Genomic DNA, 25,854 nt, shown 5'->3' with positions numbered 1-25,854 from the left:
ATGTAGTAATCATGGTCAAATTACCAACCGGGGGGGGCACATTTAGTTTGTTAGTCACTCTCACTCCTATATTTAAAACTGCAAACATTTCTCTCCACCCTATGGCAATATGAACATAATTGCAGGAAATGTACTCTCTGCTGTCAAGGGGAGGGCGCTAAAATGTTTTGCTAGCTACAAATGTCCACTTAGGGCCCGCAAAAGCCTAGGGCTGGCTCTGACTGGTATGGATGTGGGTACAGACCCGTGAGCCACTGCGTCCCCTCATGATGAGCTAAGTTTTTATGGCCCCCACCCCCATCAAAGTTGCCCATCCCTGATCAAGCTGCATGGAGTGTTGAGTCTATTCCTATGGGAAAATATATACACTTATTTTGGAAACCATCATACATAAAGTTGAGAGTTAGTGTGGACTCAGTCTGTGGAGAGCAATGTGTAGGTTGGCAGCAGTCGTAACTCCAACAAACGAAAAAACTATGTCCATCTTTTCATGGGTTTTAATAATGACAGTTCAGCCAGTCACATTCATCATCAGACTAAAACTGACTTACTTTGTTTACACACAAATCATGAAACCTTGTAGAAGAAAACATATTACAAAACTAACAGTAGTGAAATAGTAAAGAAGAAAAGAAGAGAAAGGCAGAAGGAAACATATTTTTTTTACAAATAAAAACAATCTTCCCTCATCATTCTGGCAAACCAGAATTCCTCCAATCACTTACATCATCAACATGTGACAATCTTAATCCCAGCCTCAAAATGTTATCTCCCAAATACATTAAGACATTACGGGCCAATTTCCCAGACACAGATTAAGACTAGTCCTGGACTCAGAAGCATGTTTAATGGAGATTCTCTTGATGTACCTTTTAGTTCAGGACTAGGCTTAATCTGTGTCTGGGAAACCGTCCCTGAAGGTCTCTTCTCACCTAGTACATCATCAGTGCCCAAAAGTCTCAATCTCAGTTTAAAGGCTTTCATCTCCCACATCCATTAAGACATGACTAGGTCTGTTCTCTCTTAGTACGCGCTCACTTCCTCTACTGTATTTCCCCTATAGGTCAGCAGTTGACGTGACAGCCCTGTTGCCATGGCAATAAATGATGGCCGCACATCACGTTGTGCTCTGTCGGTAAGCAGCAGGGCGCTGGGCGTGGGGTCGCCAGCCCATGGGGATCCCTTTCGGGGGTCTGTGCTGCAGCGTCCTCCCACACGCAGCAGTGCTCTGGAACGCTGGCGTCCAGTAGAGTCTCCTCACACTTGGGCTATAGGGTCATTTCTGACCTCCTATACGGCTGGTCCTCAGGCGCAGCGTGGTGTTGTTACCTCTTGTTGGAGGTGCGCACCTGGTGCCGGACCCAGCCTGTAGGAGCTACAGGACAGAATGATAACCATCAGGGCCGTAACCAGGGTTTGAGTTTTAACGAGGTCCGGAAGGATTATAATTTTTTTTAATTGAAGCTGATTTTCTATACAATTAAAACACTTCAAATGCTATTTGGAGATCAGCAAAAACAAGCAAAATTGACCACAGCCATTATCACCTTGGCTGCTGTAGGTTCATTCCCTCATTCAACCTAGAAACACATAGTCTACTAGCTATACAGATGTAATCTTATACTCTTGAAAAGGGACAGAATATGACAAATTATTCACACTGACACATAGCATCAGCCACTGTTCAGTCAGTTGTAATGACGATTTGCATAAAATCATAAACTCTTGAAATTACATAGCGTTCACATTTGTATTCCTAGGCACTACTGATCAAGCTCTGCACAAACAGACATCAATGGAGCACAGATTATTGTGTTATCACATTCACATTAATTATTAGAATATTACTTTCGATTCTGTATTAATATCAGTGATGTATTGAAAAAATAAAAAAAAGTTGGGTAATGGACAAGATGAACAACCACCGATTTAAAATGATAACGTGTGACATTTTTAGAACTGCATGGTTTGCATTTTAATTATTTTATTTAACCAGGTAAGTTGACTGAGAACACATTCTTATTTACAGCAATGACCCAGGGAATATTTTATTAAATATGTTTTACTTTTACCCCCTATTTTGTGATATTCAATTGGTAGTTACAGTCTTGTCTCATCGCTGCAGCTCCCCTACGGACTTGGGAGAGGCGAAGGTCGAGAGCCATGCGTCCTCCGAAACACGACCCTGCCAAGCCACACTACTTCTTGACATTGCTCGCTTAACCCAGAAGCCAGCCGCACCAATGTGTCGGTGGAAACACTGTCCAACTGGAAAACAAATTCAGCTTGCAAGCACCCGGCCCACCACAAGGAGTCGCTAGAGCACAATAAGACATAGCCCCTAACCCGGACAATGCTGGGCCAATTGTGCACCGCCTCATAGGTCTTCCGTTCACAGCCAGTTGTGACACAGCCTGGAATCGAACCCGGGGCTGTAATGACACCTCAAGCACTGCAACGCAGTGCCTTATACCGCTGTGCCACTTGGGAGCCCTGGGAATAGTGAAAGGGGAGAGGAATACGCCAATTGGAAGTTGGAGATGATTAGGTGGCCACGATGGTATGAGGGCCAGATTGGGATTTTAGCCAGGGCACCGGGGTTGACACCCCTACTTTTACCATAAGTGCCATGGGATCTTTAGTGACCACAGAGTCAGGCACCCGTTTAACGTACCATCTGAAAGACAGCACCCTACACAGGGTAATGTCCCCAATCACTGCCCTGGGGCATTGGGGAAAAAAATAAAAAATTATTGACCAGAAGAAACAGTTCCACCTACTGGCCCTCCAACCACTTCCAGCAGCATCTGGTCTCCCCTCCAGGACCAACCCTGCTTAGCTTCAGATGCAAGCCAGCAGTGGGATGCAGGGTGGCATGTTGCTGGTTGTAGGCCTATAGGGAAGATAGGCCATGTCGAGACGCGTATTTTTTGCTCCTCCTGAGGTAGGCGCCGTGTAAAGTTAGGTTCTTACTTTATCCTTCTAGCTGGCTAAGAAATACTAGCCAGAGCCTTTCAATATTACTGTAATAGAAGTCCTTGACATATCTATAAGCGACTACCAATTGTGCACTCATTCTCCGAGTCGGTCTTTATTTAGACGACTCGGAGCCGGGGTGGTTCGTTTCACGTGTCATGCCCTCGACATGTGCCACAAGAGGGCGGAGTTAGCCATTTGAGAGAGTGGTGAATGTGCTGCTAAAAAGGCAAATCCATCCAACGCAGGCGAACATACCACTCTTCATGACTCCACTCGTTCACAAAGAGGCAGGCGCGATTAAAACTCAGTCAGATCAGAACTCAGTCAGATCAAGAATATAAGCGTTCTGAGCTTTGATCAATGCTGGGAGCAATATTTTCTGTATTGTGTACATTATTATTATTATTTTTATAAAAAAACATTAGAGGTCTGGACCTCTGTGTCCTCATATATAGTTACGGCCATGATTACCATGTAAGCCCACTAATTACAGTCAGTCTAAGTGTTGGAGACATTGCTTTATAGATGGGATGTTAACTTGTAATATTGGATTCGGACGCCATGTGTCCTGCATCTTGATTAGGGGTGTGTGACGTCATAACACTCACAGCGTGGCTGTCCTGGTGGTCTGGGGTTGCTGGCACTGCTGCCAAAGGAGGACTGGAAGTTGTGGATGGTCTCCTGCAAAATCTGCCTCTCTCTCCCCTGCAGCAACAATTCAGGTGAATAATAATAATACATTCCATTTATACATTTTTATTGGATGCATCAAGCTGTGATCCCTCTTTGGTAACTAAAACAAATAGATAGGCACGGAACACAGAGGGGGGTTAGTAAATATTGAAAACACACCTTCCCAGCATTGAGTTCAGAAATAGCTGCCAGTATTTGTTGTCTAGGCCCATCTGTCTTAATCCCCAGTTCCTTTAAATCTCCATCTGTTAGAGTGAGGAAAGCCTCCATATCCACCTGTATTGGATGCACATTGACTGAGTGAGTAGATGACATGAGATTTAAACCACAGCTATGAACATTTTAGGATAAGTAGCAAATACACAATGGCTTAAGCTATAGTGAGGATTATGCATACCTCTTGCTCTTCGAATATGGGCTGGTACTTCTCCAACGAAAGTTTCTTCAGGATACTGGACAGCTCATCTGGGTGTAGTGAGAGATCAGCAGAGATAAGCAGAGGAAGGGATTGTTTTTAAAGTATTCATATCAACCAGAGATGCACTGGCTCACCCTCGTCGGTGATGGTGCCACTGCTGGAGCCGCCGCTGCTCTTGGAGCGCGGGTGGGAGGAGGCGGAGGACAGGGAGTCCCCCGGGGGAGGTTTGGGGGTGGGGGATGGAGACGGGGTCAGGGTGGGAGAGGTGCTCTTGGAGGTGGAGGAGTTCCCAGACTGGGGTCTCTTCTTTAGGTCAGCTTTCTGTAAAGAAAATAGATGGATGTGAATCACTTAGTTCACTAGTTAACACTGACATGTTGCAAGCGTGTATGAGCCTTTATAATGTCTTATAACAAGGCTTGTAATAGGTTGTCCTTCTATGTATCAATATTATATCTGACCCGTCTGGAGTGGACGTCGCTGGACACCAGGCTGGGGATGCTGTGGATGTCTGGGAGACTGATGTCAGGCACGGTGGGGGCAGGAGCAGGCACAGGGGTGGGGCTTGGCACCTCTGCTGTCTGGGCCTTTGGATCTAACAGGCCTGCGGCTCTTTTCCTCTGGGCAGCAATTTGTGACAGGACGCTGTCTGAACTGCCCCCTTTGGGGAAGAGAAGAAACACAGCCCATGAGTAGCACTACCACTGAGTAGTACTAGCACTAGCGGTCTGCTCAAATCTCATAGATTAAATCAAATCAAATAACATTTTAATGGTTACATACACATGGTTAGCATATGTTAATGTGAGTGTAGCGAAATGCTTGTGCTTCTAGTTCCGACCATGCAGTAATATCTAACAAATAATCTAACAATTTCACAACAGCTACCTTATACACACACAAGTGTAAAGGAATGAATAAGAATATGTACATATAAATATATGGATGAGCGATGGCCGAACGGCATAGGCAAAATGCAGTAGATAGTATAGAGTACAGTATATACATATAAGATGAGTAATGTAGGGTATGTAAACATTATATAAAGTGGCATTGTTTAAAGTGACTAGTGATATATTTATTACATCCAATTTTTTATTATTAAAGTGGCTAGAGATTTGAGTCAGTATGTTGGCAGCAGCCACTCAATGTTAGTGATGGCTGTTTAACAGTCTGATGGCATTGAGATAGAAGCTGTTTTTCAGTCTCTCGGTCCCAGCTTTGATGCACCTGTACTGACCTCGCCTTCTGGATGATAGCGGGGTGAACAGGCAGTGGCTCGGGTGGTTGTTGTCCTTGATGATCTTTTTGGCTTTCCAGTGACATCGGATGCTGTAGGTGTCCTGGAGGGCAGGTAGTATGCCCCCGGTAATGCGTTGTGCAGACCTCACTACCCTCTGGAGAGCCTTACGGTTGAGGGCGGAGCAGTTGTCGTACCAGGCGGGGATACAGTCCGACAGGATGCTCTCGATTGTGCATCTGTAAATGTTTGTGAGTGTTTTTGGTGACAAGCCAAATTTCTTCAGCCTCTTGAGGTGGACCATTTCAGTTTGTCCGTGATGTGTACGCCGAGGAACTTAAAACTTTCCATCTTCTCCACTACTGTCCCGTCGATGTGGATAGGGAGGTGCTCCCTCTGCTGTTTCCTGAAGTCCACGATCATCTCCTTTGTTTTGTTTACGTTTACTGTACCTGAGCGGTTGTGTGAGTCTGGCCCGTGGCGGTTGAGCCCTGCCACCCCGTTGGAGCCACCTGAGGAGTGGGGGGAGTGGTAGTTGCCTGAGTTGGAGGGGGAGGTGGATGAGGGGCCCTTGGTGAGGCTGGGGAACTTAATGGACCTGCTCACCACACGACTGAGTGTGAGGATATTTTCCTGACACCACACTCCGAGGGCCCTCACCTCCTCCCTGTAGGCCGTCTCGTCGTTGTTGGTAATCAAGCTGTTGTGTCGTCTGCAAACTTGATGATTGAGTTGGAGGCGTGCATGGCCACGCAGTCATGTGTGAACAGGGAGAGCAGGAGAAGGCTAAGAACGCACCCTTGTGGGGCCCCAGTGTTGAGGATCAGCGGGATGGAGATGTTGTTTCCTACCCTCACCACCTGGTGGCGGCCCGTCTGAAAGTCCAGGACCTAGTTGCACAGGACGGGGGTTGAGACCCAGGGTCTCAGCTTAATGACGAGTTTGGAGGGTACTATGGTGTTAAATACTGAGCTGTAATCGATGAACAGCATTCTTACATAGGTATTCCTCTTGTCCTGATGGGTTAGGGCAGTGTGCAGTGTGATTGCGATTGCGTCGTCTGTGGACCTATTGGGGCGGAAAGCAAATTGGAGTGGGTCTAGGGTGTCAGGTAGGGTGGAGGTGATATGATCCTTGACTAGTCTCTCAAAGCACTTCATGATGACGGAAGTGAGTGCTACGGGGCAATAGTCGTTTAGCTCAGTTACCTTAGCTTTCTTAGGAACAGGAACAATGGTGGCCCTCTTGAAGCATGTGGGAACAGCAGACTGGGATAGGGATTGATTGAATATGTCAGTAAACACACCAGCCAGTAGGTCTGTGCATGCTCTGAGGACGCGGCCAGGGATGCCGTCTGGGCTGGCAGCCTTACGAGGGTTAACACGTTTAAATGTTTTACTCACGTTGGCTGCGGTGAAGGAGAGCCCGCAGGTTTTGGTAGCGGGCCGTGTCAGTGGCACTGTATTGTCCTCAAAGCGAGCAAAGAAGTTGTTTAGTTTGTCTGGGAGCAAGACATCGGTGTCCGCGACGGGGCTGGTTTTCTGCGACGGGGCGATTTCTGTGACGGGGCTGGTTTTTCCGCGACGGGGCAATAGTAAAGGGTGTACATGTGTTCCATATATATACACTGTATGTTACAGGAGAAGGTCAATTTGGGAAATGTATACGTTCACCGTAACAAATTTGGTAACAGGAAATTAGCCAGCATATATTATGCTTTGATTGACTGTAGACGCTGCTACATGCGTCTTGTGTCTGAGCTGTTGAATTGCGACTCTACTTTGTCTCTATACTGACGCTTAGCTTGTTTGATTGCCTTGCGGAGGGATTAGCTACACTGTTTGCATTCGGTCATGTTTCCGGTCGCCTTGCCATGATTAAAAGCAGTGGTACGCTCTTTCAGTTTTGCGCGAATGCTGCCATCAATCCACGGTTTCTGGTTGGGGCAGGTTTTAATAGTCACCATGGGTACAACATCACCGATGCACTTGCTAATAAACTCACTCACCGAATAAGCGTATACATCAATGTTGTTGTTCGATGCTATCCGGAACATATCACAGTCCACGTGATTGAAGCAATCTTGAAGTGTGGAATCAGCTTGGTCGGACCAGCGTTGAACAGACCTGAGCACAGGCATTTCCTGTTTTAGTTTCTGTCTATAGGCTGGGAGCATCAAAATGGAATCGTGGTCAGATTTGATGAAAGGAGGGCGAGGGAGGGCTTTGTATGCGTTGCGGAAGTTACAGTAGCAATGATCCAGAATTTTGCCAGCCTGGGTCGCGCATTCGATATGCTGATAAAATTTAGGGAGCCTTGTTTTCAGATTAGCCTTGTTAAAATCCCCAGCTACAATAAATGCAGCCTCAGGATATGTGGTTTCCATTTTAGAGTCCAATGAAGTTCTTTCAGGGCCATCGAAATGTCTGCTTGGGGGGGATATACACGGCTGTGATTATAATCGAAGAGACATCTCTTGGTAGATAATGCGGTCGGCATTTGATTGTAAGGAATTCTAGGTCAGGTGAACAAAAGGACTTAAGTTCCTGTATGTTGTTATGATCACACCATGAATCGTTAATCATAAGGCATACACCCCCGCCCTTCTTCTTACCAGAGAGATGTTTGTTTCTGTCAGCGTGATGCGTGAAGAAACCGGGTGGTTGTACCGACTCTGATAACGTATCCCGAGTGAGCCATGTTTCCGTGAAACAGAGAATGTTACAATCTCTGATGTCTCTCTGGAAGGCAACCCTTGCTCGAATTTCATCTACCTTGTTGTCAAGAGACTGGACATTGGCGAGTAATATACTCGGGAGCGGTGGGCGACGTGCCCGTCTACGGAGCCTGACCAGAAGACCACTCCGTCTTTCCCTTCTGCATCGCCGTTGTTTTGGGTCGCCTACTGGGATCCGATCCATTGTCCTGAGTGGTGGTCCAAACAGAGGGTCCGCTTCGGGAAAGTCATATTCCTGGTCGTAATGTTGGTAAGTTGACGTTGCTCTTCTATCCAATAGTTCTTCCCGTGTGTATGTAATAAGACTTAAGATTTCCTGGGGTAACATTGTAAGAAATAATACATAAAAAAAACAAAATACTGCATAGTTTCCTAAGAACGCGAAGAGAGGAGACCATCTCTGTCGGAGCCAGTTCAGTAATCATCTGATCTCTGCTCAGGCAGTAGCAATAGTCTGAAAGTGTGTGTGTGTGTGTGTGTGTGTGTGTGTATATGACACCTAGCCAAGTGTGTTTTCATGTGCCTGTACCTGAGCGGTTGTGTGAGTCTGGCCCGTGGCGGTTGAGCCCTGCCACCCCGTTGGAGCCACCTGAGGAGTGGGGGGAGTGGTAGTTGCCTGAGTTGGAGGGGGAGGTAGATGAGGGGCCCTTGGTGAGGCTGGGGAACTTAATGGACCTGCTCACCACACGACTGATAGAGGTCTGTGACACAGCATGGAAGGAAAGAATACTTTTTCTTCACTCCAAAATCACAATTTATCAGTGGTTTTCAATTACAGTGAAAAAAATAAAATAAATCAGCAGCAACGTGTGACTCACAATGTCAGAGTTGCCACTGCTGTTGAAGTTGGCTTTGCCGGGTCTCTGTGGCATGGGCAGCCGTGAGGCTTCGCTCTTGCCCTCTTTGATGACCCTGGAGCGGTCTGAGTTCCACGGCTCAAAGTTCGACGGGGGCAGAAAGGGTGGGATCACTGCCTTCAGCTTGTCGTTGGGCAGACGGGTCAGCGGCGCCCCATTTCTCAGCTGAAAGTTTAGTAAAAGTTTCAATCAGCTCAATCACGCCAGCATTGCATTATCTATGCAGTAGCATGCACAGTAAATAGTCTATGGTCCCCAGTCCAGACAGAGCATCTCCATTATCACAGTTTTCTGTCAATAATATCCACAATGTGTAGCAGTTTGCCACAGGATTCCATTGTTCACTTCAACTGAAGTTTCAATGAAATGTAGCCACAGGGCTTATCATGGTTAATTCATTTAAATTCAAAACCTCTTCAAATGTAAAGACTCCTACCATTGTGGTTATTAGAAAGTCATCCTTCTCTGTGCCCGTTCTGCCAAGACCTATGAAACAGATACAAATAAATCAATAGGTAGTTTAGTAGAACCATACATGACATTCTCTCATGTTCCTGTATTCAAGGCCCAACTGTTTCAGCCACTGACCACAAAATAGAATGTTTCAACTAAATCTCTCAGGAAGAAAAGGGCCATTGTGAAAAATGAACCGTTTCAAAACATCAGGGAATCAAGATGGTTTCTAGGAAATGCCACTTACAGACATTTACCATACTTTTGTTCAATTCCCATTTCTCACAAACAATCCATGCATAATCAGTAGGTCAGCTTATACAATACTAAAGTATTGCTTATTCTAAACTGACTATACTGTAAAAAGAAATACTGCAAAAATTCTATTTACAAAACAAAAACTGGAACATTGTTATTGGGAAAGGTCTTATTTCCCCCGTGTCTCACCACTATCTTTGCTCTTAGCTGTCCAGGCCGTGCTGATGTCAGTACTCCCCATGGCTGCAGGGGGCGACACCGCCCCGCACGGGGTTGCACTCTTCCTCTCAGCCTTCATGGTGGCGTCCAGAGGCGCCTCGGGTTCGTCAGGGAAGGGGGCCAGACGGTTGGAGGATAGCCCGTGTCTTAGAGTGTGGGTCAGCTTTAGCCTCCGGAACCTGTTAGACATCCTGTTCCACCACGACTGGACAGGAAGGAGACAGTAGTCATATGCCATATGATAATAAACCGAGAGTGCGCAACATATGGCCCCTGGGCGAAATGCAGCCCAAAATCTGATTTCATTTGGCCCTGATCTAAACAGTGCCTGACCTTCAATCCTCCTCTGTCATCGGGTGGTACGGGGACATTATTGAGAGACTGCCTGCTCTTGGAGCCAGTGAGGGGAGTCCTGCCCCTGTGTTTTCCCTTGTCTTTGTCCACCTGCATGCAGACGGACGCCAACAACCTCACCAGCTCAGTGTCTGTAGGGAACAGAATAGCAGAGTGTGACTTGGATGCATTGGGTTTACCAGGTGCACTAAGCTCTAGCAATGATAACACATATCACGGTGCAAATGCATTATAACACTTCACACTGACTATCTGCACCAGTAAACTCAGAAGCAGCGGCAGATTGTGTTGTGGTTTAACCTGGGTCATTCAGCAGCATGACCAGGTCAAAAGCAGTGTATCCATTCTTGGCTCGCAGGTTGACATCTGCACCCTGACTGAGCAGATACTTCACCACATCTTTATTCCTATGAGCACAGGTACGAAAGAAGAAAAGCTTAGATTAGAAGACAACTTAAAAATCACCTTGACTGTGTACACTACCGGTCAATGTTTTAGAACACATACTCATTCAAGGGTTTTTCTTTATTTTTACTATTTTCTACATTGTTGAAGAGTGAAGACATCAAAACTATGAAATAACACATGGAATCATGTAGTAACCAAAAAGTGTAAACAAATTATATTTGATATTCTTCAAACAGCCACGGTTCTTCTTGATGACAGCTTTGCACACTCTTGACATTCTCTCAACCAGCTTCATGAGGTAGTCACCTGGAATGCATTTAAATTAACAGGTGTGCCTTCTTAAAAGTACATTTGTGGAATTTCTGTCCTTCTTAATGCGTTTGAGCCAATCAGTTGTGTTGCGACAAGGTAGGGGGTATACAGAAGACAGCCCTATTTGGTAAAAGTCCATATTATGGCAAGAACAGCTCAAATAAGCAAAGAGAAAGGACAGTCCATCATTACTTTAAGACATGAAGGTCAGTCAATATGGACATTTTCAAGAACTTTGAAAGTTTCTTCAAGTGCATCAGATGACCTGGCCTCCACAATCCCCCGACCTCAACCAAATTGAGATGGGTTGGGATGAGTCGAACCGCAGAGTGAAGGAAAAGCAGCCAACAAGTGCTCAGCATATGTGGGAACTCCTTCAAGACTGTCGGAAAAGCATTTCAGGTGAAGCTGGTTGAGAAAATGGCAAAAGTGTGTGAAGCTGTCATCAAGGAAAAGGGTGGCTATTTGAAGAATCTCAAATATAAAATATATTGTTAATGGTTACTACATGATTCCATGTGTTATTTTCTAGTTTTGATGTCTTCACTATTATTCTACAATGTAGAAAATAGTAAAAATAAAGAAAAACCCTTGAATGAGTAGGTGATCTAAAAGTTTTCACCGGTAGTGTATGTGTATGCCATTGTGTGTTCGTGAAGGTGTCTGTGTAGAATAAGAAAGTGTAATCAAAATTGCGGTCATGCGTCACATATTTACCCATGGTACGTGGCCTGCATGAGGGCCGTCCAGCCGTGTACTCCATCTTGTTTGTCCACGTCGGCGCTCTTCTCCAGCAGGAGCTGCACCACCTCCAGCTGCCCACTGACGGCTGCTATCATCAGGGGAGACGCCCCGTCCGGGTTGGCCATGTTCACCTGGGATGGATCTTCCTCCAAGATCTCCTTCACCAGCTGGGAGTTTCCTGGGGGACACACATGCACACACACACAAACCCACATGTAAACACACATGCACAAACACACACGCACACACAGACACACATGCAAACATACATGCACAAACACACATGCACAAACAAACACACATGCACAAACAAACACACATGCACACACGTGCAAACACACACGCTCACACAGATATGAGTATGAACGCACGCACAAGATTACCACAGACCACTCAATTCCAGCTACATACACTCTTATTGAAACAAAGGCCTCTGTCCTCCACCCAAAAGTTTCAAATATTTTCAGCCCTCTCAGACCCCACACATTCTTCCCTCCCCGGTTTTTACGCCAGACTGCATTGAGCAAGCATGCAAGACTGCCCAGTGCACATACCATGTTAGATTCTCTCAAACTCACATAGTCCCGACTTCAGGAATGTTTAGGTATGACTTTTTGGTTGAACTACATGCGTGGTAGTGTTATGCCCACTCTTGCAGACATAACTCAATACGACAGCTTTCCCCTTACAATGCAATACGTCCTCTCACAAGGCAAACCTCTGTTTAGTATGTGCCTACGTCCGCTAAACTCACCTAACTTCAAGGCACTGAAAACATCTGGTCTCCTCTTCTCGTCATCTATGAGAGTGGTAAAAGAACAGAAGATGAATGTACTAAGGACTGAAAAAGCAACAATCCTACATGGCCACCACCACCACACACTACCCCTACTGCTGAACCCAGTCACATTGGGTACCAGAAGAAGACAGGGAACACTTGAGTGGAGAAATACTGGAGAGTCAACAAAGCCCAGTCCAAAACCACCAGGAGAGTGGACCACAATCACATGACTGCTAGCCAGGCAGACGGATGAGGGAACTCAAAACATGTGACTGGTCCTCTTCGTCCTGAATTGTAGTTAAGGTTAGCGTGCTTACTATAACGTACAATAACAATATATGCATTGTAAGAATTCAGTAGTGATATGGAGAAAACTTTAGCGTTGACTTTGAGATCTCTGATATATCAGTTGAATAGCAAAACAATAGAGAAAATGCAAGCGGAAAATATGTTATATATATATTTTTAGGTTAGGGCTCAAAGGCAAGATTCATTGTACACAATCTGCACCACACCAATGACATACACTTGAAGTCGCCACTTTACATACATTTAGGTTGGAGTCATTAAAACTCATTTTTCAACCACTCCACTAATTTCTTTTTAACAAACTATAGTTTTGGCAAGTCGGTTAGGACATCTATTTTGTGCATGACACAAGTAATTTTTCCAATAACTGTTTACAGACAGATTATTTCACTTGTAATTCACTGTATCACAATTCCATTGGGTCAGAGGTTTACATACACTAAGTTGACTGTGCCTTTAAACAGCTCGGAAAATTCCGTCTCCTAGAGATGAACGTACTTTGGTGTGAAAAGTGCAAATCAATCCCAGAACAACAGCAAAGGACCTTGTGAAGATGCTGGAGGAAACAGGTACAAAAGTATCTATATCCACTTTAAAACTAGTCCTATATCGACATAACCTTAAAGGAAGCTCAGCAAGGAAGAAGCCACTGCTCCAAAACCGCCATAAAAAATCCAGACTACGGTTTGCAACTGCACATGGGGACAAAGATCATGCTTTTTGGAGAAATGTCCTCTGGTCTGATGAAACAAAAATAGAACTGTTTGGCCATAATGACCCTCGTTATGTTTGGAGGAAAAAGGGGGAGGCTTGCAAGCAAAAGAACACAATCCCAACTAGAGGTCGACCGATTAATCGGAATGGCCGATTAATTAGGGCCGATTTCAAGTTTTCATAACGATCGGTAATCGGTCTTTTTGGACACCGATTGTGGCCGATATTATTATTATAATTTATTTTTTTACACCTTTATTTAACTAGGCAAGTCAGTTAAGAACACATTCTTATTTTCAATGACGGCCTAGGAACGGTGGGTTAACTGCCTTGTTCAGGGGCAGAACGACAGATTTTTACCTTGTCAGCTCGGGGATTCATTTTTGCAACCTTCCGGTTACTAGTCCAATGCTCTAACCACCTGCTTTACATTGCACTCCACGAGGAGCCTGCGTGGCAGGCTGACTACCTGTTACGCGAGGGCAGCAAGAAGCCAAGGTAAGTTTCTAGCTAGCATTAAACTTATCTTATAAAACAATCAATCTTAACATAATCACTAGTTAACTACACATGGTTGATGATATTACTAGTTTATCTAGCGTGTGCTGCGTTGCATATAATCGATGCGGTGCATGTTAATTTCTCATCGAATCACAGCCTACTTCGCCAAACGGGTGATGATTTAGCACTGTCGTTGAACGAATGTGTACCGAACCATTGTCACGTCCTGACCAGCAGATGGAGCTATTGTATTAGTTTTGGGGTCAGGACGTGGCAGTTTTGTGTGTGTGAATGTTTGTGTTGGTGATTGGGACTTCGAATTGAAGGCAGGTGTGTTGAGTTGCCTTTGATTGGAAGTCCTATATAGGTGTGTGTGTTTTTCTTTGGGGTTGTGGGTAGTTGTTTTTGCACTGCGTTTGTATAGCCTGTAAAACTGTTGCTGTTGTCATCTTAATTGTTTTGTCAGTGAATACTTTACTCTTTTGAAATTAAAACCATGAGTATCCACATACGCGCTGCGCCTTGGTCTTCTCTCCATGACAACTTCTGTGACAACCATAAACATCAATTTCTTTGAAATCAATACACAAGTATATATTTTTAAACCTGCATATTTAGTTAATATTGCCTGCTAACATGAATTTCTTATAACTAGGGAAATTGTGTCACTTCTCTTGCGTTCCATGCAAGCAGTCAGGGTATATGCAGCAGTTTGGGCCGCCTGGCTCGTTGCGAACTGTGTGAAGTCCATTTATTCCTAACAAAGACCGTAATTTGCCAGAATTGTACATCATTATGACATAACATTGAAGGTTGTACAATGTAACAGCAATATTTAGACTTAGGGATGCCACCCGTTAGATAAAATACGTAACGGTTCCGTATTTCACTGAAAGAATAAACGTTTTGTTTTTGAAATGATAGTTTCTGGATTCGACCATATTAATGACCAAAGGCTCGCATTTCTGTGTGTTATTATGTTATAATTAAGTCTATGATTTGATATTTGATAGAGCAGTCTGACTGAGCGATGGTAGGCAGCAGCAGGGTCGTAAGCATTCATTCAAACAGCACCTTCGTGCATTTGCCAGCAGCTCTTCGCTGTGCTTCAAGCATTGAGCTGTTTATGACTTCAAGCCTATCAACTCCCGAGATTAGGCTGGTGTAACCGATGTGAAATGGCTAGCTAGTCAGCGGGGTGCGCGCTAATAGCGTTTCAATTGGTGACGTCACTCGCTCTGTGACCTTGAAGTAGTTGTTCCCCTTACTCTGCAAGGGCCGCGGCTTTTGTGGAGCGATGGGTAACGATGCTTCGAGGGTGGCTGTTGTCGATGTGTTCCTGGGGCGAGGAGAGGGACGGAAGCTATACTGTTACACTGGCAATACTAAAGTGCCTATAAGAACATCCAATAGTCAAAGGTATATGAAATACAAATGGTATAGAGAGAAATAGTCCTATAATTCCTATAACAACTACAACCTAAAACTTCTTACCTGGGAATATTGAAGACTCATGTTAAAAGGATCCACCAGCTTTCATATGCTCTCATGTTCTGAGCAAGGAACTTAAACGTTAGCTTTTTTACATGGCACATATTGCACTTTTACTTTCTTCTCCAACACGTTGCTTTTGCATTATTTAAACCAAATTGAACATGATTCATTATTTACTTGAGGCTAAATTGATGTTATTGATGTATTATATTAAGTTAAAATAAGTGTTCACTCAGTATTGTTGTAATTGTCATTATTACAAATAAATAAATAAAAAAATCGTCCGATTACTCGGTATCGGCTTTTTTTGGTCCTCCAATAATCGGCATTGGTGTTGGCGCTGAAAAATCATAATCGGTCGACCTCTAATCCCAACCGTGAAGTACGGGGGTGGCAGCATCATGTTGTGGGGGTGCTTTGCTGCAGAAGGGACTGGTGCACTTCACAAAATAGTTTGGCATCATGAGGGAGAAAAATTATGTGGATATATTGAAGCAACATCTCAAGACATCAGTCAGGAAGTAAAAGCTTGGTCGCAAATGGGTCTTCCAAATGGACAATGACCCCAAGCATACTTCCAAAGTTGTGGCAAAATGGCTTAAGGACAACAAAGTCAAGGTATTGGAGTGGCCATCACAAAGCCCTGACCTCAATCCTATAGAAAATTTGTGGGCAGAACTGAAAAAGTGTGTGCGAGCAAGGAGGCCTACAAACCTGACTCAAGTTACACAAGCTCTGTCAGGAGGAATGGGACAAAATTCACCCAACTTATTGTGGGAAGCTTGTGGAAGGCTACCCGAAACATTTGACCCCAGTTAAACAATTTAAAGGCAATGCTACCAAATACTAATTGAGTGTATGTAAACTTCTGGCCCACTGGTAATGTGATGAAAGAAATAAAAACTGAAATAAATAATTCCCTCTATTATTACTCTGACATTTCACACTATTAAAATAAAGTGGTGATCCTAACTGACCTTAGACAGGGAATTTTTACTAGGATTAAATGTCAGGAACTGTGAAAAACTGAGTTTAAATGTATTTGGCTAAGGTGTATGTAAACTTACAACTTCAACTGTACGTTGTCTTTCCAGTTATACAGGACGATGTAGTTCATAGGCATTACTGAGTCATGTTGATCATTAGAATGGGTCAGTGGCTGAAGAAATTCTAGGAAGCTTCAGATGTTTAAAGGGATAGCCCACCCCAAAATCAAAGTTTGTTTTCATTATAGCTCAAAAGGAGGTCTTGCATCTGCTTAGAATGGGAATTATTGGCACTGACCATCTAACTACTAGGCTTAAATGGTGCCAATCTTTCCCATTCATTTGGAATTGAGGCCTGCAGATTTTTCCTAATATCACAGGATCTACACAGGAATTTGGGGGTGAAAATGTCCAAATAAAAATGTTTTATTTTCGGGTAAACTGTCCTTTTAAGGTGGCACTTCATTACCTACGTTCAGAGGGCCACAACGTTGCGGGACGTTCAGATAGAAATATATTATGTACAACAGACTTGCCTCTCTGACATGTAGAGTGAGGAATCGTGTCAGCTCTATTCGTGACATTTCTATCTGCAGCGTTCAGTTTGTTGCCCGCTGCTAAACGCAGCCCTGCTATAATAACAATTTGTCAAAGAAATGCAGAGCTCAGACGTTTTCAAGGGTAGGTTTCAAATTCGGGTTCCCTCCTGTGTACTTCTTGGCCAAACACAAGAGGCACATCAAAGAGAACAGGTGTCTAAAGGGGGACTCTGTAACAATGTCTCTGTCTTTTAGACACCCAAGGTGTGACCCCTGCTTTACTTTCACTTGTGTGTCAATTGTAGTGTTACAATAAAGCTTTGAGTTAATTAGAAAACGTTCACAACAATCGAGACTACTACCTATGAGTGACCAGGACAAGATCCGCTGAAGACTTCCGTTAAGTCTCAAAGATTAACTTGCTGCAATCTTATCTGTGTATTGACTAACGACAATCATAGCAGAAATAGAAAAACTCTGCTTTGTGCCTTGTTGGCCTAATTTGACTGCATATCAAATTAGGTGTTTCTCCTGAATGTTCCTTCAGTGGGACAGAGATCCCTGAATCAGCATCAAGGCATGCCAACAATAACATTTCCTCAACAAATTGAAACCTAGCATTAATGTATTGGGGCAGAGCGTAACAGTGTTAGATGGGGGTCTGTTCTAGTCCACCTAAATAGGTTTAATGAAAATACTGGAAAACTGATTTCCAACAGTGTGCAGCCGACCAGGGTTCAAATCCGGGTCTCATACATGTCACAAGACTGTGTTAGCCCGCCGAGCTAAAGCATAGACGTTGCTAGGGTTACTCATCACATTAGTGTGGTTCACCGAACCACCTTTATTACACCTGGAGAGAGTAGTGAACTCGTGGCTGTTCTATACCTGGCTGTGGGCGCACGGTGGTGATGGAGTCCAGGTAGGCCTTGACATCCCTCTGATTGAGCTGCAGCGATAGCTCGAAGGCAGTCTTGGCCAGCACGTTGACCTGGTCCGGGTCCGCACCCCGCTCCACCAGCTGCTGGGCCACGACCACCTTCCCGCTCAGCGTGGCCAGCATGAGGGCACCCCAGCCTGTGGTCTTCTGGGAAAAGTTCACCTCCGCCCCCCACTCCAGGAGCAGGCGAACGGATGCCTCGTGGCCATGCTGTGAGGCAGCAAGGAGCGCCGTGATATCCATGAACTCCCTTCCACCCTCGTCTCCGACACTGTTGGTGACACCCTCAGCGAGCGCCAGGTGGTCGTAGTCGTCGACGTAGGCGCCGCTCTCCAGGAGGAGCTTGGCCACATGGGTGTGGCCCCCTCTGGCCGCCATAGTCAACACGCTGGCCCCCATCCGGTTCCTGCCGTTCATCTCCGCCCCGTTCTCCAGCAGGATGTGGGCCACATTTAGATGGCCAAACCTAGTGGATGACAAGACAACGTCATGGAACTGTCCAAAGATTTCCAAAAACGTACTAAGATCATCTTAAGTCCATTGGTAGGCAATGAACGCACAATGATGTTAATGCTTATTTTTTTGAAGACTAGGGGAACCTTCATATGGGGTCATAGGTCACATGGTACACAGGTGACCAGGAAGTGTTAGCAGAGAGAAGAGCAGTCATGTCAAGACGGGATACAGCTTATGTGAAATTGACATCAAAAGTTTCAACAAATTGCCTTTTTGGTAACCCTAACCATTTAACTAACCTTAACCTAATTCTCCTAACATGCCATGTTAATTATCCTTACCTGCTACGAAAAGTCAATTCTGAGAAACTGTATATCATCTAGTCAAAACCGAGGAGAGCATATGTTTCTAATTATTAAGATGCTCTATCCCATTAAAGGTAGACTCAGCAATATGACATAGATGCAGTTATAAGTAAACAGCATTGTGGATCAATTTCCACAACAACTAAGACCGTTGAAGCACGAGCGTACATTCAGCACCATGAGTTGTCCATTTCCGATTGATTGTGCCGCGGCTGCTGCTTCAAGTTTCAGTACCACAATGTAAGTTACTCAAATTTGGCTTATTGTGAGATCAATAACTATGATAAACAGACCTACATCATGGGCAAGAAACAGAATAAATCAATTATAGTAGTAGCAAGCTATCAAATTTGACCTCCGGTCCTCCTCATCTTTGATCTCTCCTTCAAAAACTGAACAGAACATTGGCTATAGGCTAGTCCACACACATTTTTTTGGACTAGGCCAATCAAAGATCATTTTCAGAAGAAGCCTTTGACTCTCCTCCTGAACTGCCACCATAGGCCTACATAGCACTGCCATTGGTTAGGCAGCACACAAAGAAGTTTTAGATTAGCAAGAGCAGAGCAGGCCGGGGCTCAGGGTTGAAATATCCATTGCAGTGTGTAATGCAGCCTAGTTTTATTTACACCATCCCAGCTGCTATCTTAGAAATATAACTTTGCTCTGTGCTTCTCTGAGCATGCACTTGGTAGCCTATAGGCCAAGCCTGGACAATTCAAGTCCTCGGGGGCCTGATTGGTGTCACACTTTTCCCCGATCCCTAGCAAACACACCTGATTTAAACTAATTGCATTTTTAACTGAAGATCATGATTAGTTGATTATTGGAGTCAGGTGTGTTAGCTGGGGCTGGGGCAAAAGTGTGACACCAATCAGGCCCCTGAGGACTGGAGTTGAGGTAGGATCAGGATACGGGGACGTGAGGAAAATGGAGTCCCTAGAGAAAGCAAGTACAAGATGGGTGTCAGGGGTGGAGCGGCAGTATTATCATAAGGAGACGTGTACTTGGAAAACGGAGAAGGAATAAGAGAGGGAGAAGAGGTCTAAGAGAGCGAGGGAAGAAAGTGAGCTTGAGTCGGATAAAAATGGTGGAAAAAAGGGAGATGTTTTGTCAAAGAAGGATGGTAGAAAGTGCAAGCAGAGGGAGCTGAAGACAGGAGGAGAAATGGACGTGAATGAGAGTGAAGTATCGGAGGTGGTAGGTGTGGTGAAGTTATCGGACACTGAGGTATACACCGAGGATCAGGATGAAGAAGAGTCTGACAGTAGGAGTGAAGTTCCTGGAAAAAGTGGACTCTTGCCTTTTGGCTGATCCACTTGTGGTTTCCCGTGGGTGAAAAAAAGAGTTGGGTCAAGTGGAATCGGTGAGGGTAACTAGAAGTGGTCTAGTGATAATTGTTTGTGTTTCTGTTGGGCAGAGGAAGAATGCGCTCGAAGTAAAAAGAATGGGGGCAAGAAAAGTGAGTTGTTTCGTTCTCAAGAAAAGGGCACCAATGAAAGGAGTGATAACTGGAGTAGCAGTAGATATAAACGTTTACCAGCTGAGGGGAAAGATTCCCGGTGTATGTGATGCTCGTCGTTTGATGCGACGCAGTCAGGGTGGCGAGAGTGGAGAAACAGAAGAGTCATTGTCTGTTCTTTTGAGTTTTGAAGTTGAGTCTTTGCCTGACAAAGTGAAGTTAGGATATATAAGTTATCCTGTACAAGCGTATGTGCCGAATACATTAAGATGTTACAGGCGTCAATCTATTGGGCATGTGGCAGCAGTGTGTAGGAGGGAGGGTCCAAAGTGTGAGAAATGTGCAGAAGGGCATGAGACAAAGGAATGTGTAGTACTGGGGAAACTAGTGGAATGTGTTAATTGTAGGGGTGTCCATGGAGCTGGGGATCAGAAATGTTGTGTGCGAGAGAGGCAGGTTGAGGTTTCCAGGGTTAGAGTAGAGCAGAAGTTGTCATATGCTGAGGCAGTGAAGAAAGTAGAGGAAGATGGGGTAAGGGGGAGGAGTGGTGAGAGTAGTAGAGATACACCAGTACAGAGGGATAGGCCACAAAGTGAAACACGTTTCAGTAAGATTTGGATTTTTAGCATTTATAGCAATGGTTATTAATTGTACTGCAGGGATGGATCGGAAGTCTCCGAAAACTGAGGTTGTCGTGGCAGCTGCTGGGTGTGCGAGACTTGTCAGCAGAAGCGTTACAGGATGTGTTAAGTGGTAATGTCCCATCCTTTCAGGGTGATGGCATGAAGCAGGAATAAATACATTTAATTAGTGGAGTAGGGGGGTGTTAATTTTATTTTATATAATTTTGAAATTAGTGAGTATAGTGTTAGATTGTAAGGTATTTATTTAGTATATTTTAATTTTTCAAGTAAAGTATAAGGGAGTTGTACTCCAGTCTAGTAGGTAGCGGTAATGCAACAAATTGGATTCCAACTGCCGTTAAACCTTGAAGAAGAAGACTGGCGTCATCCAGGCCTGCTACAGGCTATGGATCATCTTCTTCGATGGGGTTTAACGGCAGTTGGCATCCGATGTTAATGGTGGATTACCGCCACCAGCTAGATGGGGCACTGAATAAGAAACAAAAAAAACATTGCGGGAAAGGGGAAAACGACATCATACAAAATAAAAACAAGTCAACTAAGAAAACCCATCCCACTTCTTCAATCACAGTCCACTCCAAAATAAACTCAGCAAAAAAAGAAACGTCCCTTTTTCAGGATCCTGGCTTTCAAAGATAATTCATAAATATTCAAAAAACTTCACAGATCTTCATTGTAAAGGGTTTAAACACTGTTTCCCATGCTCGTTCAATGAACCATAAACAATTAATGAACAAGCACCTGTGGAACGGTCGTTAAGACACTAACAGCTTACAGACGGTAGGCAATTAAGGTCACAGTTATGAAAACTTAGGACACTAAAGAGGCCTTTCTACTGGCTCTGAAAAACACCAAAAGAAAGATGCCCAGGGTCCCTGCTCATCTGCGTGAACGTGCCTTAGGCATGCTGCAAGGAGGCATGAGGACTGCAGATGTAGCCAGGGCAATAAATTGCAATGTCCGTACTGTGAGACGCCTAAGACAGCGCTACAGGGAGACAGAATGGCAGCTGATCGTCCTCGCAGTGGCAGACCACGTGTAACAACACCTGGACAGGATCGGTACATCTGAACATCACACCTGCAGGACAGGTACAGGATTGCAACCACAACTGCTCGAGTTACACCAGGAACGCACAATCCCTCCATCAGTGCTCAGACTCTCAGCCTATTGCGAACAGAGGCTGGACTGAGGGCTTGTAGGCCTGTTGTAAGGCAGGTCCTCACCAGACAACCCCGGCAACAACGTCGCCTATGGGCACAAACCCACCGTCGCTGGACCAGACAGGACTGGCAAAAAGTGCTCTTCACTGACGAGTCACGGTTTTATCTCACCAGGGGTAATGGTCGGATTCGCGTTTATCATTGAAGGATTGAGCGTTACACCGAGGCCTGTACTCTGGAGCGGGATCGATTTGGAGGTGGAGGGTCCGTCATGGTCTGGGGCGGTGTGACACAGCATCATCGAACTGAGCTTGTAGTTATTGCAGGCAATCTCAACGCTGTGCGTTACTGGGAAGACATCCTCCTCCCTCATGTGGTACCTTCCTGCAGGCTCATCCTGACATGACTCTCCACCATGACAATGCCACCAGCCATACTGCTTGTTCTGTGCGTGATTTCCTACAATACAGGAATGTCCGTGTTCTGCCATGGCCAGCGAAGAGCCCGGATCTCAATCCTATTGAGCACGTCTGGCACCTTTTGGATCAGAGGGTGAGGGCTAGGGCCATTCCCCCCAGAAATGTCCGGGAACTTGCAGGTGCCTTGGTGGAAGAGTGGGGTAACATCTCACAGCAAGAACTGGCAAATCCAGTACAGTCCATGAGGAGGAGATGCACTGCAGTACTTAATGCAGCTGGTGGCCACACCAGATACTGACTGTTACTTTTGATTTTGACTCCCCCTTTGTTCAGGGACACATTATTCCATTTCTGTTAGTCACATGTCTGTGGAAGTTGTTCAGCTTATGTCTCAGTTGTTGAATCTTGTTATGTTCATACAAATATTTACACATGTTAAGTTTACTGAAAATAAACACAGTTGACAGTGAGAGGACATTTCTTTTTTTGCTGAGTTTACATCCCAACACAGGCTCAGGGGCCTGTGATGGCGTAACATTCACCAACAGGATTTCTTGCACAGCCTCGGCTGTGAAATCACAAATACCCAGAAAATGTTCAGCAGCATTCAAAATGATTCCAATTTCCTTACACTTCTTCTCTGCTTCTGCTGTAAAGGTTATGACCATTGCAATAAATAATACAAAGTCCACCTTTTTAGCATTTCACTATCCCTCAGTTGATGAGAAACCTTCACTATTCGTGCTGGTTCTGCTACCATTGTTTCTTCCCCGCCACTCGTTCCATCCAATCTTCTCACCGCCTCCAGATATGAGACACTCTGGACACTCCTTACCCTTGCCACCTCATTCTCCTTCACCCTAACAGGGTGAACACACTTGACACATGACTAAATATTTCACATTTATGACACTGAAGAGGCTTGTTCACAAAAGCTCATGAATCCTAACTTTCTATGAGAAGGTAGAAACTAGTAATCAAAAAACAGTAGCATGGATAAAGTTCATTTCTTTTCTCCATCCACCATACAGGTCAGTCAGCTTGCACCAACCACTCCATCGATGTCTTCAGTTACATCCTCTTCCTTTATTTCTTGAGCCACCCCAAAAATAACCCCCTTGATAGGCGCCCTGCTACGAAAATCTATACATATCTTTTTGAGTCTTAAAACAAACTTATTCTGCTTCGCAGACACACAAAAAATCTAAATAAGACCACTTCTTGTGACTCACTTTCCTTCAACACATTCCAGATTGTCATCGAGATGTTAAACATATTTCCCAAGAAGCATTGATCCAAAACCCTCACTCTGAATAAAAACCAGTCTGGTGGTTTCCCATTTCCCCTTTTCCTTGCCACTGAACCCACTATTCTCACTTTCTGTACTATTATCTTCACCCGCCTCACTAGCAGTTTCAAATAAAACCTCAGTTTCCACCATCTTCCCGACCAGATATGGATCATTTGATTGAGACCACACTAAATAGCCTATAGGCACACTCGATATTGCACGCCCAGTGGAGAATCAGAGATGAGCGGCGGCATCGGCCACATGTTGATATATAGACTAATAAGCAACTCATTTTAAAACCCTTAGAAATATAGAAATGTCATCAATTACAAATTGCATGACCCTGAACTGGACTAGATAAAAAAAATGCTAAACCCTCCCCTTGACTGAAATTGAAAAAGTATGACCCTCCCCCATTTCCCTCCAGGTACATTATGTAAATATAAATCCATCCCTTACTGCTCGAACACACCCAATATCTGAGGTGCTGCTCGTGGCAACGTCATTTCGCTGAGTCTACATTTAAGATGATCTTTATGGAAACTCACCAATGGCTAGTATGGATTGTTTAATTTTGATTTATTCATCACACAATCTTCTGTGTTGTGCATATATTATAATACAATTATAACATTTTAATCGGGGACACACCCATTTAACATCTGTATACATTATTGACCAATATCATGAGCACATGAACTGGTAGCAACCACACCTTGTAGCCTGCATGAGAGGCGTCCAGCCATAGTTGTTACGGCTGTCCACCGAAGCCCCCTTTCGCAGTAGAAATCGGACCAGATTCTCATGTCCACTCGCCGAGGCAAACTGCAACGCGGTGTTGCCCTCTTCATCTGTGCAATCCACTGGCACCAGCGAAAGTCCCCGTGAGATGTCCACAACATTGCATTCCGATCCCGCTTCTGACCGCAGTCTGCTTTGCCTCCCGGACTCTTTCGCCCCGGGATCAAGAATCCCTCGAGCAGTTTCGTAGTCTCCTTCATCACAAGCACGAAACAACAACAGTGCGTTTGCTGGAACACCTAAATTCATCTCCGAGGTTAGTTTGAGTTCCAGTTGTGGTGTTCTAAAACTTTTCTCCTCCTTAATCCAATGTCTATCGGCGGCCCAACTTTGAAAAGCATGACGCACTAACAAGAGTAAAGTTCTCTCCTCGAGTAACACGGCGTTTTGGTTTGTACTATAACCAATATTATCATACAAATTAAAAGCATAAAGCTTTTTATTTTCTAATGTAAATCATATTCGCAGACAGTTACTCTCTCGTCTCAATCTCTGGAAACGTTGTCATTCTACGCGTGCGCGAAATGAAGACAACATAAGAGCAGTCTTTTTCGGACCACCTCCTTTTTATTGAAAAAAATAAAGAAAAACGTCTTATTGGACGAAAGGAGTCCTTTGGAACATTAGACTAAATAGTTGAGGGGTACAGCCCGTGATGCATGGTTAAAATCGATCACATGAATTTATAGTATAGTAGGCTAGTATGAATATTTAATGGTCAACTTTAATATTAATTTAGGCATGATAAAGAACATGGGGTTTTGGATATAGGCCTACTGTTCTCTTGGTTTATAAATGAGAGAACACGACACTTTTTTAGTATCTGAAACAATGTATAGACTATGACGTTTCTCTTTACGCCACTGCTATTATTTTATATTGCTGTTTATTAATTTGGAGTTGAGGTTGGTAATTTAATTGGCAGTTGTCTTATATGAATGCATTATAAACATGCATAGGCTCACTATGGAACGGTAAGGTTTTAAGAATTCAATCAAGATAGTTTAAGGATACTGTGCAGAGCAAAATCCATAACATACACAGATACTTGCTGCAGTCAGAATCTCTACTCTTCTCCCGAGTGTGTTTGTTTACTCCCCCTCATAAATTACAATGCGTATAAGTGTGGGCTAGAGGTAGTCTCCACTTTATTAATCGTACACCAATCCATTCCTTTTAAATCTATGGGGGATATGGAAGGCAAGGAAAGAGTGTACCCTACCCTTTGGGGAGACTTATTGAGGACCCTAATGGTTTGATCAGTTTTCAGTACTTCAATGTGGCACCACAGATAGACAGCAGAGGGAGCCATTGTCC

General features: G+C 44.4%; 1 protein-coding gene across 1 annotated transcript; it reads right to left on the bottom strand.

Annotated features, from left to right (window-relative positions):
• Nucleotides 1-481: 481 nt before the first annotated feature.
• Nucleotides 482-25,078, bottom strand: anks6 (ankyrin repeat and sterile alpha motif domain containing 6). The gene is made up of 16 exons (XM_029755471.1): nucleotides 24,452-25,078; nucleotides 17,885-18,402; nucleotides 12,427-12,471; nucleotides 11,646-11,850; nucleotides 10,509-10,615; nucleotides 10,188-10,339; nucleotides 9,825-10,059; nucleotides 9,361-9,410; nucleotides 8,886-9,089; nucleotides 8,597-8,768; nucleotides 4,552-4,751; nucleotides 4,225-4,411; nucleotides 4,070-4,137; nucleotides 3,832-3,948; nucleotides 3,588-3,684; nucleotides 482-1,375 (listed from the first exon to the last, which is right to left on the bottom strand). The coding sequence occupies exons 1-16, from the start codon at nucleotides 24,784-24,786 to the stop codon at nucleotides 1,326-1,328; spliced, it is 2,742 nt and encodes a 913-aa protein (XP_029611331.1). The 5' UTR covers nucleotides 24,787-25,078; the 3' UTR covers nucleotides 482-1,325.
• Between the last annotated feature and the right edge of the window lie 776 nt (nucleotides 25,079-25,854).

This window comes from Salmo trutta, chromosome 6 (assembly GCF_901001165.1).
Source record: "Salmo trutta chromosome 6, fSalTru1.1, whole genome shotgun sequence".
NCBI classification, from domain to species: Eukaryota; Metazoa; Chordata; class Actinopteri; order Salmoniformes; family Salmonidae; genus Salmo; species Salmo trutta.
Note: the sequence above shows the minus strand (reverse complement) of the source record. Positions and strands in the feature narration are given on the sequence as shown.

Bases quoted from the DNA above. Each gene is read 5' to 3' on its own strand.
- anks6 (XM_029755471.1), bottom strand. From the start codon at position 24,786: ATGAATTTAGGTGTTCCAGCAAACGCACTGTTGTTGTTTCGTGCTTGT. The intron at 11,851-12,426 runs GTGAGTTTAGCG...TGTGTCCCCCAG, and splicing joins TTTCAGTGCCTTGAAGTTAG to GAAACTCCCAGCTGGTGAAG. The intron at 10,340-10,508 runs GTTAAACCACAA...TGTTCCCTACAG, and splicing joins CATGCTGCTGAATGACCCAG to ACACTGAGCTGGTGAGGTTG.